Source organism: Somniosus microcephalus, chromosome 27 (assembly GCF_052327205.1).
Source record: "Somniosus microcephalus isolate GS21.2 chromosome 27, FLI_Smic_1.0, whole genome shotgun sequence".
Taxonomy (NCBI): Eukaryota; Metazoa; Chordata; class Chondrichthyes; order Squaliformes; family Somniosidae; genus Somniosus; species Somniosus microcephalus.
The window spans coordinates 1325185-1341776 of record NC_141013.1 but is presented as its reverse complement, the minus strand read 5'-3'; the positions used below and the strand labels follow the sequence as shown (position 1 = coordinate 1341776).

Here is a 16592-nt window from a genome sequence, read left to right as displayed (position 1 = left end):
ACACTTGGCCGAGGTAAACTTGTTTGCCCATTTCTCCACCACTTCCCCAGTCCCAATGCAAACTGCTTTGGCAGACGTCCAGGGTTAATGACCCTATAAGATTACGCCTATTTGGGAGACTGCGGCCATGATTCAGTGTTCTAATTATTCCATGATGCAGTGTGTTAATATCACCACCTAAATCATGGAGATAATCTTGAATAACCACAGCCAAACACATTCTCCAGTAAAACATTTACAAAACCTGAATTTTTCTTCACACTAGCTTACATACATCAGACAGTAAATAGTATGTATATTACGAAGTAGCTGAAAAATTAGTAATTCTAGTTGTGGACGTTTGATAATAGGAGTTCATTGTTCCTTATCCTAAATCAAATGGATTTTTTGCATCTTCTCAGACCCTCCAGCTACAGCAAAACTGAAATCTCAAGCCCCTCCGCTTCTCAAATCCGAAACTTGAACCCAGTGTACGGGGGGCTGGGGCGAGCTCTGACTGGTTTGCGAAACCTTGGCAACACCTGCTACATGAACTCCATCTTGCAGTGTTTGTGCAACACTCCCCGTCTGGCGGAATACTTCAATAAAAATTACTACCAACAAGATATAAACAGGTAAAAACGATGTCACTTGTAGACGGTCGTGGTCTGATGGACCAAGATCAACACTTGTTGGGATACATTAAAACCGAGAACCCTGCATTGCAGCGTCGCTAACCATTGAGGACTTCTGAATTACCTGTTCCGTTAAAAGCTTTGGATAGTTGAAGGTTGTTGTGCTTGTTGGAATTTAGAGATTTTGGCCTATACAGTATAATGACAGAGGTGGGCCAGACCTAAAGCCAATCCTGCTCAAACCCTGTTGACTTCTTGGTGCTGCCCCCCCCACTGCAGGAATGGTTAAAATCTCAGGAGAATGGCGGTCATAGTCCTCCCCTCCCACCCAATGTATATCTGGAGAATAGTTCTTCGTGTTCCCTCTAAATTTTTTTTAGTGTGTGTGGTCCCTTTAAATTCGTTGCGCGGTATCTTCCAGTGGGAGCGGCCTGTGCGAGACCGGATTCGTGCACTGCCTGGCGCCCGCGCACCTTAGGGGGAACATTGGTTCTTAATCTTCATGATAGTCAATGAGTGAGTGAATTGTGAATGAGTCTGTCAAAGAAAAAGGGTGGCTAAAGTAAATGTTGATCCCTTGGAGGATGAGACCGGGAAATTAATGGTGGGAAATACGGAGATGGCAAAAACACTGAATGAATATTTTGTATCAGTCTTTACAGTAGAGGACACTAAGAATATCCCAACACTGGACAAGCAGGGGGCTATAGGGGGGGGGAGGAGATAAACACGATCAAAATCACTAAGGAAGTGGTACTCGGTAAAATAATGGGACTCAAGGCGGATAAATCACCTGGACCTGATGGCTTACATCCTAGGGTCTTGAGGGAAGTGGTGGTAGGGATTGTGGATGCATTGGTAATAATCTTCCAAAACTCCCTGGACTCGGCAAAGGTCCCGGCAGACTGGAAAACTGCTAATGTAACACCCTTATTTAAAAAGGGCAGTAGACAGAAGGCTGGAAACTATAGACCGGTTAGCCTAACATCTGTGGTAGGTAAAATTTTGGAGTCCATTATTAAGGAGACAGTAACAGGACATTTGGATAATCATAATTTAATAAGACAAAGTCAGCATGGTTTTATGAAGGGGAAGTCATGTTTGGCAAATTTGCTGGAGTTCTTTGAGGAAGTAACATATAGGGTGGATAAAGGTGAACCAGTGGACGTAGTGTATTTAGACTTCCAAAAGGCATTTGACAAGGTGCCACACAAAAGATTATTGCTTAAGATAAAAAATCACGGGATTGGGGTAATATTCTGGCATGGATAGAGGATTGGCTATCTAACAGAAGGCAGAGAGTTGGGATAAATGGTTCATTCTCAGACTGGCAATCAGTAACCAGTGGTGTTCCGCAGGGGTCAGTGCTGGGTCCCCAACTCTTTACAATCTATATTAACGATTTGGAGGAGGGGACCGAGTGTAACATATCAAAGTTTGCAGATGATACTAAGATGGGAGGGAAAGCAGTGAGTGAGGAGGACATAAAAAACCTGCAAGGGGACATAGACAGGCTAAGTAAGTGGGCAGAGATTTGGCAGATGGAATACAATACTGGAAAGTGTGAGGTTATGCACTTTGGCAGGAAAAATCGTAGAGCAAGTTATTATCTTAATGGCAAGAAACTGGAAAGTACTGAAGTACAAAGGGATCTGGGGGTCCTGGTGCACGAAACTCAAAAGGTTAGTATGCAGGTGCAGCAAGTGATAAGGCCAATGGAATGTTGGCTTTCATTGCTAGGGGGATAGAATATAAAAATAGGGAGGTATTGCTTCAGTTGTACAAGGTATTGGTGAGACCGCACCTGGAATACTGCGTACAGTTTTGGTGTCCATACTTAAGAAAGGACATACTTGCTCTCGAGTCAGTACAAAGAAGGTTCACTCGGTTAATCCCGGGGATGAGGGGATGGACATATGAGGAGAGGTTGAGTAGATTGGGACTCTACTCATTGGAGTTCAGAAGAATGAGAGGCGATCTTATTGAAACATATAAGATTGTGAAGGGGTTGGATCGGGTGGATACGGGGAGGATGTTCCCGATGATGGGTGAAACTAGAACTAGGGGACATAGTCTTAGAATAAGGGGCTGCTCTTTCAAAACTGAGATGAGGAGGAACTACTTCATTCAGAGGGTGGTAGGTCCATGGAATATGCTGCCCCAAAAAGCTGTAGAAGCTACATCATTACATAAATTTAAAACAGAAATAGACAGTTTCCTAGAAGAAAAGGGAATTAAGGGTTACGGGGAGTGGGCAGGAATTTGGACATGAGTCTAGGTTCGGATCGGTCATGGCCCTGTGGGTAGCGGAGCGGGCCCAGGGGCCGTGTAGCCTGATCCTGCTCCTGTTTCGTGTGTCTAATTCTGTTAGATTCAGGAGATAGTCCTGTGATAGTGGATTGGCGGTTAGGATCAGATCAGCCATGATCTTATTGAATGGCGGAGCAGGCTCGAGGGGCCGATTGGCCTACTCCTGCTCCTATTTCTTATGTTCTTATGTTTAGAGCTCCTTTACCTAGATATCTAAAATTGCCAGGGACAAATTTACACTGTGTGCAGTACCATCCAGGACAAAGCAGTCTGCTCAATTGACACCCCATCTTGCTTAAACAGCCTCTCCCTCCACCACCGGTGCACTGTGGCTGCAGTGTTGTACCATCTATGGGATGCACTGCAGCACTTCCCAAACCCATGACCTCCAACACCGACAAGGGCAGCAGAATGAAATGGGAACACCATCACCTGCAAGTTCCCCTCTGAGTCTCTCTCACCATCCCGACTTGAACATATATCGCCATTTCTTCTTCGTCGCTGGGTCAAAATCCCAGAACCCCAACAGCACTGTTCACCACACAGACTGCAGCGAATCAAGAAGGCGGCTCACCACCACCTTCTCAAGGCAACTAGGGGTGGGCAATAAATGCCGGTCTTGCCAGCAACGCCCATATGTCGAGAATGATTACCTCAAGGTTAATATTTTTATGAACATTGGCTGAGCCAGTTGATGGAACTGTAGTCTTGGGGTTGCCTCTGCAACATCTGTTCCATATTTGTACAAACTACAACAAGGAAGCCAAGATGTACGTTACACCTTGCCATTGTGAAATTCCAAGACTGTTCGGAAGTACCAAAACAATGATGCTAACAAGAACTGAACCTGAAGCTGCGTAACGTGACTCACAGCAAACACACCACAGAGATAGAAAATGGAAAACTGTCTGCTGAATGTTGATGCTCCCTCGCCCTCACTGAATGTTGATGCTCCCTCCGTCCCTCGCCCTCACTGAATGTTGATGCTCCCTCCGTCCCTCACCCTCCCTGAATGTTGATGCTCCCTCCGTCCCTCGCCCTCCCTGAATGTTGATGCTCCCTCCGTCCCTCGCCCTCACTGAATGTTGATGCTCCCTCCGTCCCTCGCCCTCACTGAATGTTGATGCTCCCTCCGTCCCTCGCCCTCACTGAATGTTGATGCTCCCTCCGTCCCTCGCCCTCCCTGAATGTTGATGCTCCCTCCGTCCCTCGCCCTCACTGAATGTTGATGCTCCCTCCGTCCCTCGCCCTCCCTGAATGTTGATGCTCCCTCGCCCTCACTGAATGTTGATGCTCCCTCGCCCTCACTGAATGTTGATGCTCCCTCCGTCCCTCGCCCTCACTGAATGTTGATGCTCCCTCCGTCCCTCGCCCTCACTGAATGTTGATGCTCCCTCCGTCCCTCGCCCTCCCTGAATGTTGATGCTCCCTCCGTCCCTCGCCCTCCCTGAATGTTGATGCTCCCTCCGTCCCTCGCCCTCACTGAATGTTGATGCTCCCTCGCCCTCACTGAATGTTGATGCTCCCTCGCCCTCACTGAATGTTGATGCTCCCTCGCCCTCACTGAATGTTGATGCTCCCTCCGTCCCTCGCCCTCACTGAATGTTGATGCTCCCTCCGTCCCTCGCCCTCACTGAATGTTGATGCTCCCTCCGTCCCTCGCCCTCACTGAATGTTGATGCTCCCTCCGTCCCTCGCCCTCCCTGAATGTTGATGCTCCCTCCGTCCCTCGCCCTCCCTGAATGTTGATGCTCCCTCGCCCTCACTGAATGTTGATGCTCCCTCCGTCCCTCGCCCTCACTGAATGTTGATGCTCCCTCCGTCCCTCGCCCTCACTGAATGTTGATGCTCCCTCCGTCCCTCGCCCTCACTGAATGTTGATGCTCCCTCGCCCTCCCTGAATGTTGATGCTCCCTCGCCCTCACTGAATGTTGATGCTCCCTCGCCCTCCCTGAATGTTGATGCTCCCTCGCCCTCACTGAATGTTGATGCTCCCTCGCCCTCACTGAATGTTGATGCTCCCTCGCCCTCCCTGAATGTTGATGCTCCCTCGTCCTCACTGAATGTTGATGCTCCCTCGCCCTCCCTGAATGTTGATGCTCCCTCGCCCTCACTGAATGTTGATGCTCCCTCGCCCTCACTGAATGTTGATGCTCCCTCCGTCCCTCGTCCTCACTGAATGTTGATGCTCCCTCCGTCCCTCGCCCTCCCTGAATGTTGATGCTCCCTCCGTCCCTCGCCCTCACTGAATGTTGATGCTCCCTCGCCCTCACTGAATGTTGATGCTCCCTCGCCCTCACTGAATGTTGATGCTCCCTCGCCCTCACTGAATGTTGATGCTCCCTCGCCCTCACTGAATGTTGATGCTCCCTCGCCCTCACTGAATGTTGATGCTCCCTCCGTCCCTCGCCCTCACTGAATGTTGATGCTCCCTCCGTCCCTCGCCCTCACTGAATGTTGATGCTCCCTCCGTCCCTCGCCCTCACTGAATGTTGATGCTCCCTCCGTCCCTCGCCCTCCCTGAATGTTGATGCTCCCTCGCCCTCCCTGAATGTTGATGCTCCCTCGCCCTCACTGAATGTTGATGCTCCCTCCGTCCCTCGCCCTCACTGAATGTTGATGCTCCCTCCGTCCCTCGCCCTCACTGAATGTTGATGCTCCCTCCGTCCCTCGCCCTCACTGAATGTTGATGCTCCCTCGCCCTCCCTGAATGTTGATGCTCCCTCGCCCTCACTGAATGTTGATGCTCCCTCGCCCTCCCTGAATGTTGATGCTCCCTCCGTCCCTCGTCCTCACTGAATGTTGATGCTCCCTCGCCCTCCCTGAATGTTGATGCTCCCTCGCCCTCACTGAATGTTGATGCTCCCTCGCCCTCCCTGAATGTTGATGCTCCCTCCGTCCCTCGTCCTCACTGAATGTTGATGCTCCCTCCGTCCCTCGTCCTCACTGAATGTTGATGCTCCCTCGCCCTCACTGAATGTTGATGCTCCCTCGCCCTCACTGAATGTTGACGCTCCCTCCGCCCTCCCTAAAGTGTATACATGCTGATGTTTGAAGGTTTGGTTTGTAATATGAATAATTCCAATTTTTTTTTTTTTTTTGATAGGTCAAACATTCTTGGTCATAAAGGTGAGGTTGCTGAAGAGTTTGGTGTAATAATGAAAACCTTGTGGTCAGGACAATATAAATGCATCAGCCCAAGGGACTTTAAGGGACGAATAGGAAAAATAAATGAGCCGTTTGCAGGGTATGTGCAGCAGGATTCCCAGGAGCTGCTTCTATTTCTAATGGATGGACTCCATGAAGACCTTAACAAAGTAAGAGTTGACTGCACGCTGTGCATGTAAGGGTGCATTGAATACAGGGGTGCTGTTGCACTGAATGCGGATATTTGTGAGGTAGTTTGAAGAATGTGTAAATTCTTGATACGGTGCGGAATTCTGGTCAGGCATTGTTTAAACGTGGCCTTTTACGGGGAGCTGAGGTATTTGGCTGTAGATGAAGAGCTAGTAACGAATCAGGTGCTATGGGCTAGGTGGCCGTCTCCAGTGCTGTCATTTCTGATTTTATAGTTTTGACATATTTACAGTAGTCTCTCTTCCCAATTTTATATTTTTTTTCTCCACCATCTCTTTAAGGATGTGTTTACACAATGAGAAGTTTTAGCTTTCTACCAATGCTAAACCTATAAATCCGACGTTAAGACCCAGCTGGTTCCAGAGTGAAGTGGAGCAGGGTCCTCTCCTCCAAGGAGCCCCCCTCCTTTGTTCCGGTATCAGGTTGGGCTCCAATGCTGGATTCCAGCTGCATTTACACTGCAACTGCAGCAAACGTGTGGATTGAAAAATATTGTAGCCTATGTGTCCCTGATATCTTGCGTTATATCTCCGAACAGCAAGGGAAAGCAATCTGTTCGGTGTTTTTTTTCCTTATCAATAAGTATATTGGCCAATGCTAAATTTGTGAATTGGGACAGAGCCGGGGAGGAACAGCACTGCACTCACAGCTGTATCCATTTGCCAAATATACGTAGGTGAAAAGCCTTTCCTGTTGCATCAATAAATGATTTCCAAAGATGGTTACAGCATAAAGTGAATTCAGCTACAGCTGAGTGGAATTGTTGCAATTTACTGCAGTTTAGCCGCATCTCCTGGGAATAGTCTTTCTGCTAATTAATACAATGCATTCTGGAATGTCCATATGAAGATAATGTAACTTATGGGGTTAAACCAAGCTTCAGTTGTCACCACTCTGGTGATGGAATCCATGCCTTTTTGCTTCTGCTGCCGGATGTTTAGACATTGCTGTAGCTGCATCATAGTCGGTGCAGAGTAAGCACTTGTAGTCTGATGAGACTATTCCAGTATGAGTAGGTTGGGGATTCTGAAATGCTCTTCCCCCTGCAGCTTTAGAAATGCATGTTTTCTATTTGTAAGTTCCTGTAGAATAGTGGATTGCCTTCAATGAGATCAAGGATCAGCCAGTCTCTCATTGAATGGCAGAACAGACTTGAGAGGCTGAATGGCCAACTCCTGTTCCTATTGCGCAGTGGCACTCGAAAGCTGAATGCCAGGTATCTGAAATGAAGGGCTCTGTTCAGTATGTCAGCAGCCCGACGCAGCACTCCCGTTGCTCTGTAAGGGTCACTGTGTTGACAGTCTTTCAGTTCTTTTCGCATCTAATATGTACTGAAGGATGGCAGGCTAGTTTTTTCTCTTTTTAACCTCACAGGCTGACCGGAAGAGATACAAGGAGGAAAACAACGATGGCTTGGATGACACGAGAGCAGCCGATCTAGCCTGGCAGAAGCACAAGCTCCTCAATGAGTCCATTATTGTGGCTTTGTTCCAAGGCCAGTTTAAATCAACAGTGCAGTGTCTGACTTGCCATAAAAGGTCTCGAACATTTGAGGCCTTTATGTATCTATCTCTGCCACTTCCATCTTCTAGCAAATGTTCTCTGCAGGTAAAGTCATCTCCTTACCTGAGCTTCATAGATTGGGTGTGTTCATGGATTGTATGTGTTCAAAATTTATGTTGTCCTCAATCTGGGGAGGGGAAAATCAGCAAGCGTTTCTGCTCCTGATTACTGTCCAGTGAGCGATGAGTATCCGTGAGATCAGGCACCGCTGTGGTGCCTCCATAGTTGAATTGCCTACCATCACTCACCTTTTTAGATGTAAATAAAGGAGGGCCATTTTGTCAGGTCATTAGATAGAAGGGGCAGCCTGTGGAACAGTACCTTGCCTGGTTCTCTCTTCCTTCCCCCAGCCCCTCCGACAGTGTGGTGCTCCCTTGGCGCTGCCCCTCCGACAGTGCGACAGCTAATGTCTGGTTACAGCAGCGTGTTGCTGCTTGGGAATGAAAGGTGCTGATCAGGACTCAAATTAACTCTTTAAAAATTGTTAAAAAGTGGTTTGTTCTCAACAAAAATCTAAAACGAGATTATTGTAGCAGGTGGAGTTGCTTTTAATTTTAATGGGAATTATTGTTTTCCTTTTTGAAGGATTGTCTTAAATCGTTTTCCAAAGAGGAGAAGCTGACAGACAACAACCGATTCCACTGCAGCAACTGCAAGGCACACAGGGACTCCACAAAGAAGTTAGAGATCTGGAAACTGCCTCCTATCCTACTGGTGCATTTGAAACGGTGCGGCTCTTTAATAAGATGGCAGATGTGACTCACTGAGGAATGCACTTTGTCCCAGGCTCAATCACTGGTTTCTGCTGTTAGCTGATTTCGGACAAGCCAGACTGAAGTCACTGCAATCGCCTCAGTGTCCTCATACTGGGGTGGGCTATGGAGGATTCAGCTAAAGTTTGTGCTCCTGATCACTGTCCATGCTTGAAAAGTACACATGTGGTTGTCTGGTGAGGACAGGGTTGTGGGGGCTGTGATTCCATAGTTGGAGACTACCAGCGCTCTGCTCGCATGTGCAGGGTGGCTGAGGGACTAAGCAGCTGCTGCTTATGGAACAGTACCATAGCACGAATCGCAGCCTTCAGGAGGGAGAAAAATGATGCTGTGTTGATTTCTGTATATTTATATTTCAATCAAGAAGCTGCAGAAAGTATACGAGAGCTGTCCTTCTCCCCTCCCACCTTCCCTAAACACAGCAAGAGGTGTAAGCACAGCCAAAGACCTGAGTCTGCCTCCATCAGTCTCATTGTACTCACCGGCTTGTCCTGGTGAGCACCGTCTCGTTCCATATATCTCACTTCTCCTGTGGTTTTCATCACAGGTTCTCTTATGAAGGAAGATGGAAACAGAAGCTACAGACAAACGTTGACTTTCCGTTGGAGAATCTGGAGCTGTCCAACTACGTCATTGGCCCCAAGAACAATGTCAAAAGATACAATTTGTTTGCAGTGTCGGTAAGTAGCTGCACTATCGCTGCATTTATAGCTTTGCAATTTTCCTCAGTCATGGTAGTTAGCAGACCCATAGGGAATTGTCTTGTAAATCTCCGATTAAGTACTGCGGATACACTAGAGACTCCTGTCCAATCTGATTTGTAGGTGGTTGAATGCATTGGGATGATACCTTTTTGGACATTCTGCCCCCTTAATGTCTGAGGGTTTGGCCTATTATTAGGTGCAGCTTTTTATCCTCTCAGCTTCCTAAAGTAAAGCTGTCTGTGGTGGTTGGTTTCCTATGAGACCAATGTTAGATATTGGGTAAGTTTCAAGTGGTCCTCTGTGCCTAATGGAAGAGTCTGGCATTTAGTCAAATGTATAGTGTTATTCTTGTCCATTCCAGGGAAGTGGTAAGAGGTGGGATGAAATGATTGTAATGCTCTGATTTAGCAGGGTGGCGATGTAGCACACTTCTGCATCTGGACATCCAAGACTGGGGCTATGGGGTTGGTATTTTTGCAGTCAAACAGAAACGGTCACTAGCGTTAGAGAATGTTTAAAGGTCAGCAGAAGGTTGTTAAATCTTGAAAATGATCACCTCTAACAGTGACTTCATTGAACATCTTGAAGTAGCTGATTTTAACCACAATGGCTTAAATACGTGGTAAATAAGATTGGTGAGCTGCAGGCGCAAATAGCCACATGGGAATGTGGCTATATGGATCGTGGTGATAACTGAGATCTGGCTCAAATAAGGGCAGGATTGGGTACTTAATATTCCTGGATAGAAGGTGTTCAGGAAAGATAGGGAAGGAAAGAAAGGAGGTGGGGTGGCAGTATTGATTAAGGAGAATATTACAGCGCTGGAGAGAGAGGATGTCCTGGAGGGGTCAAGGACAGAATCTATTGGTTAGAGTTAAGAAACAATAGAGGTGCCATTACTCTACTAGGTGTATTCTATAGGCCACCAACTACAGGAAACTTTGTGATATCCGGCACCGACGGGACCGAGCTGTTGCCGTCCCATCAAAACTGCCGGACAAACCAGCGCTAATGTTAAAACATACGGAGCTTTTGAGCTCCGTATCTAGCAACAAACCCTGTTCAGCTTCTAAACAATCGGCCGTAGCTTGCAAGCGTCTCTGTAGCTAAGCAACAGCTTTAGCTAGACCTTGCAGAGCCTGACTGGTGGGGGAAAAAAAGCAACGAAAAGAAAAAAAACTTACTGAACCGACTCCTGAATTTTGCCAGTGGATCGAGCATTCCGGACAGTTAACCTCCGGATAAACCAAAGTTTCCTGTAGTGGGACGGATATAGAGAGCAAATTAACAGGGAAATTAGAGGTGCAAGAACTAGAGTAGAGATAATGGGGGACTTCAACTATCCTAATATAGACTGGGATAGTAATGGTGTAAAGGGCAGAGGGGGGGGGGGGGGGGGGAAGAATTTCTGAAGTGTTCAGGAGAACTTTCTTGATCGGTACATTTCTGGCCCAATGAGAAAGGAGGTATTGCTGGATCTGGGGTGTGAGGTGGGTCAAGTGGAGCAACATTTAGCAACAATAGGGGAACATTTAGGGAACAGTGATCATAGTATCATAAGGTTTAGATTAGCTATGGAAAAGGACAAGGAGCAATCTAGAGTAAAAATACTTAATTGGAGGAAGGCCAATTTCAGTGGATTGAGAACGGATCTGGCCCGGGTAAATTGGAATCAAAGATTGCCAGGCAAAACTGTAATTGAACAATGGGCTGCCTTTAGAGATGGTTTGGGTACAGTCGAGGTACATTCCCACGAGGGGGAAAGGTAGGGCAACCAAAGTCAGAGCTCCCTGGATGCTGAAAGAGATAGAGAGTAAGATGAAGCAGAATAAGGGGGCGTATGACAGATGTCGGGTTGAGAATACAAGTAAGAACCAGGCTGAATCTAGAAAGTTCAGAGGGGAAGTGAAAAAGGAAATGAAGAGTATGAGAATAGGCTGGCAGCTAACATAAAAGGGAATCCAAAAGTCTTCTGTAGGCATGTAAATAGTAAATGGGTAGTAAGAGGAGTGATGGGTCCGATTTAGGCAACAAAAAGGAGACCTACGCATGGAGGCAGAGGGCATGGCTGAGGTACTAAATGAGTACTTTGCATCTGTCTTTACCAAGAAAATGATGCCAAAGTCCTAGTGAAAAAGGAGGTAGTTGAGATACTGATTGGATAAAAATTGATCGAGGAGGTACAGTGCTAGAAAGGCTGGCTGTACTTAAAGTAGATAAGTCACCAGGAGCAGATGGGGTGCACCGAGGGAGGTAAGGGTGGAAATAGCGGAAGTACTGGCCATAATTTTCCAAACCTCCTTGGATACGGGGGTGGTGCCAGAGGACTGGAGAATTGCAAATGTTACACCCTTGTTCAAAAAAGGTGCAAGGATAAACCCAGCAACTACAGGCCAGTCAGTTTAACCTCGGTTGTGGGGAAGCTTTTAGAAATGACAAAATTAAGGCACTTGGACAAGTGTAGATTAATTAAGGAAAGCCAGCACGTATTTGTCAAAGGGAAATTGTGTTTAACTGGTTTGATTTAAGTTTTTTGATGCGGTAACAGAGGGTTGATGAGGGCAATGCGGTTGATGTGGATTTCCAAAAGGCATTTGATGAAGTGCCACATAATAGGCTTGCCAGCAACGTTGAAGCCCATGGAACAAAAGGGACAGTGGCAGCATGGATACGAAACTGTCTAAGTGACAGGAAACAGAAAGTAGTGGTGAATGGTTGTTTTTCGGATTAGAGGAAGGTATACAGTGGTGTTCCCCTGTGGTTGGTCCTAGGACCACTGCTTTTCTTGATGTATATTAATGACCTGGGTGTACAGGGCACAATTTCAAAATTTGCAGATAACACAAAACTTGGAAGTGTAGTGAACTGTGAGGAGGATAGTGATAGACTTCAAGAGGAAATGGGCGGACACGTGGCAGATGAAATTTAATGCAGAAAAGTGTGAAGTGATACATTTTGGTAGAAACAATGAGAAGAAATGTAAACTAAAGGGTACAATCCTAAAGGGGGTGCATGAACAGAGACCTGGGGGTATATGTGCACAAATCATTGAAGGTGGCAGGGCAGGTTGAGAAAGCGGTTAAATAAACATACGGGATCCTGGGCTTCATAAATAGAGGCACAGAGTACAAAAGCAAAGATGTTATGATGAGCCTTTATAAAACACTGGAGCGGCCTCAACTGGAGTATTGTGTCCAATTCTGGGCACCGCACTTTAGGAAGGATGTGAAGGTCTTAGAGAGGGTGCAGAAAAGATTTACGAGAATGGTTCCAGGGATGAGGGACTTAAGTTACATGGATAGACTGGAGAATCTGGGGTTGTTCTCCTTGGAGCAGAGAAGGTTGAGGAGGAGATTTGATAGAGATGTTCAAAATCATGAAGGGTCTGGACAGAGAAACTGTTCCCATTGGTGGAAGGGTCGAGAACCAGAGGACACAGATTTAAGGTGATTGGCAGAAGAACCAAAGGCGACGTGAGAAAAAACTTTTTTACGCAGAGAGTGGTTAGGATCTGGAATTCACTGCCTGAAAGGGTGGTGGAGGCAAATTTAATTGTGGCTTTCAAAAGGGAATTGGATAAGAACCTGAAGGAAAAAAAACTGCGGGCTATGGGGAAAGTGAGTGGAACTAGCTGAAGTGCTCTTGCAGAGCCAGCGTGGGCTGAATAACCTCCTGTGCTGTAACCATTCTATGAATCTAAATGTTTTAATTTGTATAGAACCATTACGGAGGACTGGATGGAGGGCACTATACAGCTTACTGCAAGAATGCTGTGAAGCAGCGCTGGTTCAAGTTCGATGATCATGATGTTTCCGAGATATCTGCTTCTTCAGTGAGGTCATCGGCAACCTACATTCTCTTCTACAGTTCGTTGGAGCTGCGTGTGGCTGACTTGGCTACATAGCCGGGTTCAGTGTGGTGAATTTCCAAAGTGACGCTGCACATGATTGCACCGATGTTAGTTATTTATCGAGCCACGTTGGCATGTGACCAGAAAGACTAGCAGCATATACAGCTGTAGCAAAACTTAATTGCATCGTATTGCAATACTAGAGTTTAACTGGATGATCTGTCCTTTAAAGGGTATACCAGAAAAATAAGAGCTATAGTTGTGTAACAAATTTAACAATGCCGATTTAGAATGATTACAAGAATGTCAAATATCCTGTTTACTGATGAACCGAGTTTGTAGTTTGCAACAATTTCACAAGCCAGCACTCATTGGCCATCATAAGATTGTTGCTGCTACGTGAGACAAGTACTAGTATGATTCTCTTAAATGACTTGTTCCTATTGTAATGGCATTTCAATATTCGTTATAGTGAATCTTTCTGTACTGTGAAGGTAACCGGAGTAATCTGAATGGATGGGAATGTATCTGTACATAATGACTGCAGACTTGCACAAAATGTGTATGTGTATAATATAAATAGTTTTAAAAAGTAATGGTACTTTTATTTGAAGTAACCTTGCCTATATTTCTATCTAACGGGAGGTGCTTAAAAGGTGCAACTCTGCTGCACTTGTTATATTGCAAATCAAAATTATTTTCAGACTTTTGAAAAAGCTGTGCATTTAATTTATCAAAAATATACTTTCCTTTAACAGTTGAGATCTGAACAACCTGTATGACTTGTTAATGGGGATGATCCTTGATCTTTGCTTATTTTGGGGGTTTTCTACACTGGTTACTGTGTAACCGCTTGTTTGTTGATGAGAGATCTGTTACTCATTTGCCGTTCCTTTGCAATGCCTCTGGCTGCAGATACAAGCTACCGCTGCCTGCCTTTCATGGGTTGATACTGACAGGTGCCAATACGTTTTCCAAGACTTGTTGAAATTCCTGTCTGCTTCCCTGTGGAAGGTCTGTTTGCCTCCTGTGAGGGCAAAAATATTAAAACGGCTAATGGAAGGTTGGCCTTTATCCCAGGAGGGCCGGAAGTGAAAGGTGAAAGCGATCACCACTGTACAGAGCTCTGGTTCCACCCCATCTGGAACACTGCATTCAGTTCTGGGCACCGCCCCTCAGGCAGGATATATTGGCCTTGGAGGGGCTGCATTCTCACCAGAATGATGCCGGGGCTAAAATGGTTAAATTGAGGACAGATTGCATAGACTAGGCTTGGATGATCAGCCATGATCGCATTGAATGGCGGAGCAGGCTCGAGGGGCCGATTGGCCTACTCCTGCTCCTATCTTCTATGTTTGTATTCCCTTGAGTATAGAAGATTAAGGGGTGATCTGATTGAGGTGTTTAAGATGAAAGGAGTTGATGGGGTAAATAGAGAGAAACTATTTCCTCTGGTGGGGGGAGTCCAGAACAAGGGGGCAGAACCTTAAAATTAGAGCCAGGCCGTTCAGGAGTGATGTCAACCTTAATCTTCTATATTCGAGGGAACACAAGCCCAGTCTGTGCAACCTGTCCTCATAATTTAACCCTTTTAGCCCCGGTATCGTTCTGGTGAATCTGCACTGCACCCCCTCCAAGACCAATAATCCTTCCTGAGGTGCGGGGCCCAGAACTGAATGCAGTTACTCCAGATGGGGTCTAACCAGAGCTCTGTACAGCTGTAGGATAGCTTCCACCCCTTTGAAAGCACTTCTCGCAAAGGAAGTGGCTAGGAGTCAATTGAAATTTAAAAATTGAGATTAATAGTTTTTTTGTTGGGCAAGTGAATTAAGAGTTACGGAACCAAGGTGGCCGCATGGGTATAAGATCTAGATCAGCCATGATTTAATTGAATGGCAGAACGGGCTCGAGCGGCTAAATGGCTTCTTCCCCCTCTTCCTCAGTGTTTCCTTTACATCACCATGCTTGAGGTCAGAAACTCAACAAAGCATTGAAGTTTGGCCTCTGACATCACTGAAAAAGGATTCTGCTGCATTCTTCCCCAGCTTATGAAAGTTTCTGATGGAGATAATGGTAACTTGGACCAGGAACTGCAGTTGATAGTTCTGTGCGGTCTGTAAATGCCCATGAGTTCAGTGACTGCTTGCCCATATGCTAATTCCCTTTAAAGCCACTTGTATTTCTCTTCACATTATATGGCTAAGAAAATGATCCCTGCTTTGAACACAAATACAGTCAGCAGGGAATGAAATGTAAAACTGATTTCAATTAAACAATCCAAGCATTTAATCTGAAAGCACATGCATCAAACTGAGCTTATAAGATACTTTAGGTAGTGGATGTCTGTCCATAAATACCAGCGTGTTTCCTGCAGAATTCATTCAGTACTGTCGCTCTGAAAAAGATTAGCATTGCCTCTTTGATTTGGGAAATACTTGGAAATAAGTATCGGCATCGAGTGGTTTTATTGTCTGTGACTAAACTGACCTCTCCCCCTGGGGTAGCCATCGTATTCCTAGACTAACCGATTATAGGGGAAGATCTGCCATCACATCAAGGAGTTAAACTCTGATGACTAACTTTACATCACTGTACTTCAGTAGGCCTCCTGACTAGATCTAAATTTTATTTTGAGGCTCCCACAATTTTCTATCCTGCCTTGATCCCGTTTAATGACATGGGAAATCTGCAGTCCAGTGTAGTTATGAGCAATGGAGAAATTAAATATTTCACTTAATGTTAATAAAATATTATCTAGTAACATTTGAATTACTCATTTAAAAATAATTAAACTTTCATATTAAATGTAAACATTAATGTCCTTTTCTGAATTATTTTCAGCCCCTCTAACTTATTTTATAAATATGGCAACAACTCGGACACTCTTCCGTGTGTGCTCCCATGATTGGTTTATAGGACATGAGCATCCTTCCCTCCATCGATCTGCATCTACTTGTACTACATTTTTTTGCCTTTGAAATTCTACCACACTGTGGCAATATTTTAATGTTTAATCAACATTGGGATTTTTTTCCTGACCTGTGTAATGAAATGTCTTTTATTTTGTAATCATTTATTTTAGTACTGTCTTGTATTATTTCACATTTCTTAATTAAATACCATGTGATTCGATTGCCCATTTGCTAAGCTTTTCTGTTCTTTCCTTTATCTCTTTTAGCCAAACGCCTTGCTTTTCCACGCCAATTAATACCAGCTGTTCTACTTTTCGCTACATACTCGTACATGTCTAGTGAAGTTGTACATTCGGATTGCATGCCATGCATGGGTATGTGGAGCTTGATGCTGTGGATGTGTATTTGTTGGGAGCCATATGTTTTTAGTTTTGTTTGATCTCTGCCCCTAAGTTTTGGTTGTGCTGGGGGAAGGCTGAGGTCCTGGCCCACGTTGATTGATTAGTGTG

At 45.5% G+C, this 16592-nt stretch overlaps 1 protein-coding gene across 3 annotated transcripts in view; it reads left to right on the top strand.

Annotated features, from left to right (window-relative positions):
• usp8 (ubiquitin specific peptidase 8) overlaps window positions 1-16308 on the top strand; it is a 58396-nt gene extending 42088 nt beyond the window's left edge. For all 3 annotated transcript variants that reach the window (XM_085968295.1, XM_085968296.1, XM_085968294.1), the window contains exons 15-20: window positions 402-614; window positions 6031-6241; window positions 7656-7889; window positions 8430-8572; window positions 9165-9297; window positions 13040-16308. In XM_085968295.1, coding sequence (XP_085824421.1) covers window positions 402-614; window positions 6031-6241; window positions 7656-7889; window positions 8430-8572; window positions 9165-9297; window positions 13040-13225 — 1120 coding nt within the window. In that variant the 3' untranslated portion in view covers window positions 13226-16308. The remainder of the gene's footprint in view (window positions 1-401; window positions 615-6030; window positions 6242-7655; window positions 7890-8429; window positions 8573-9164; window positions 9298-13039) is intronic.
• Window positions 16309-16592: the final 284 nt, after the last annotated feature.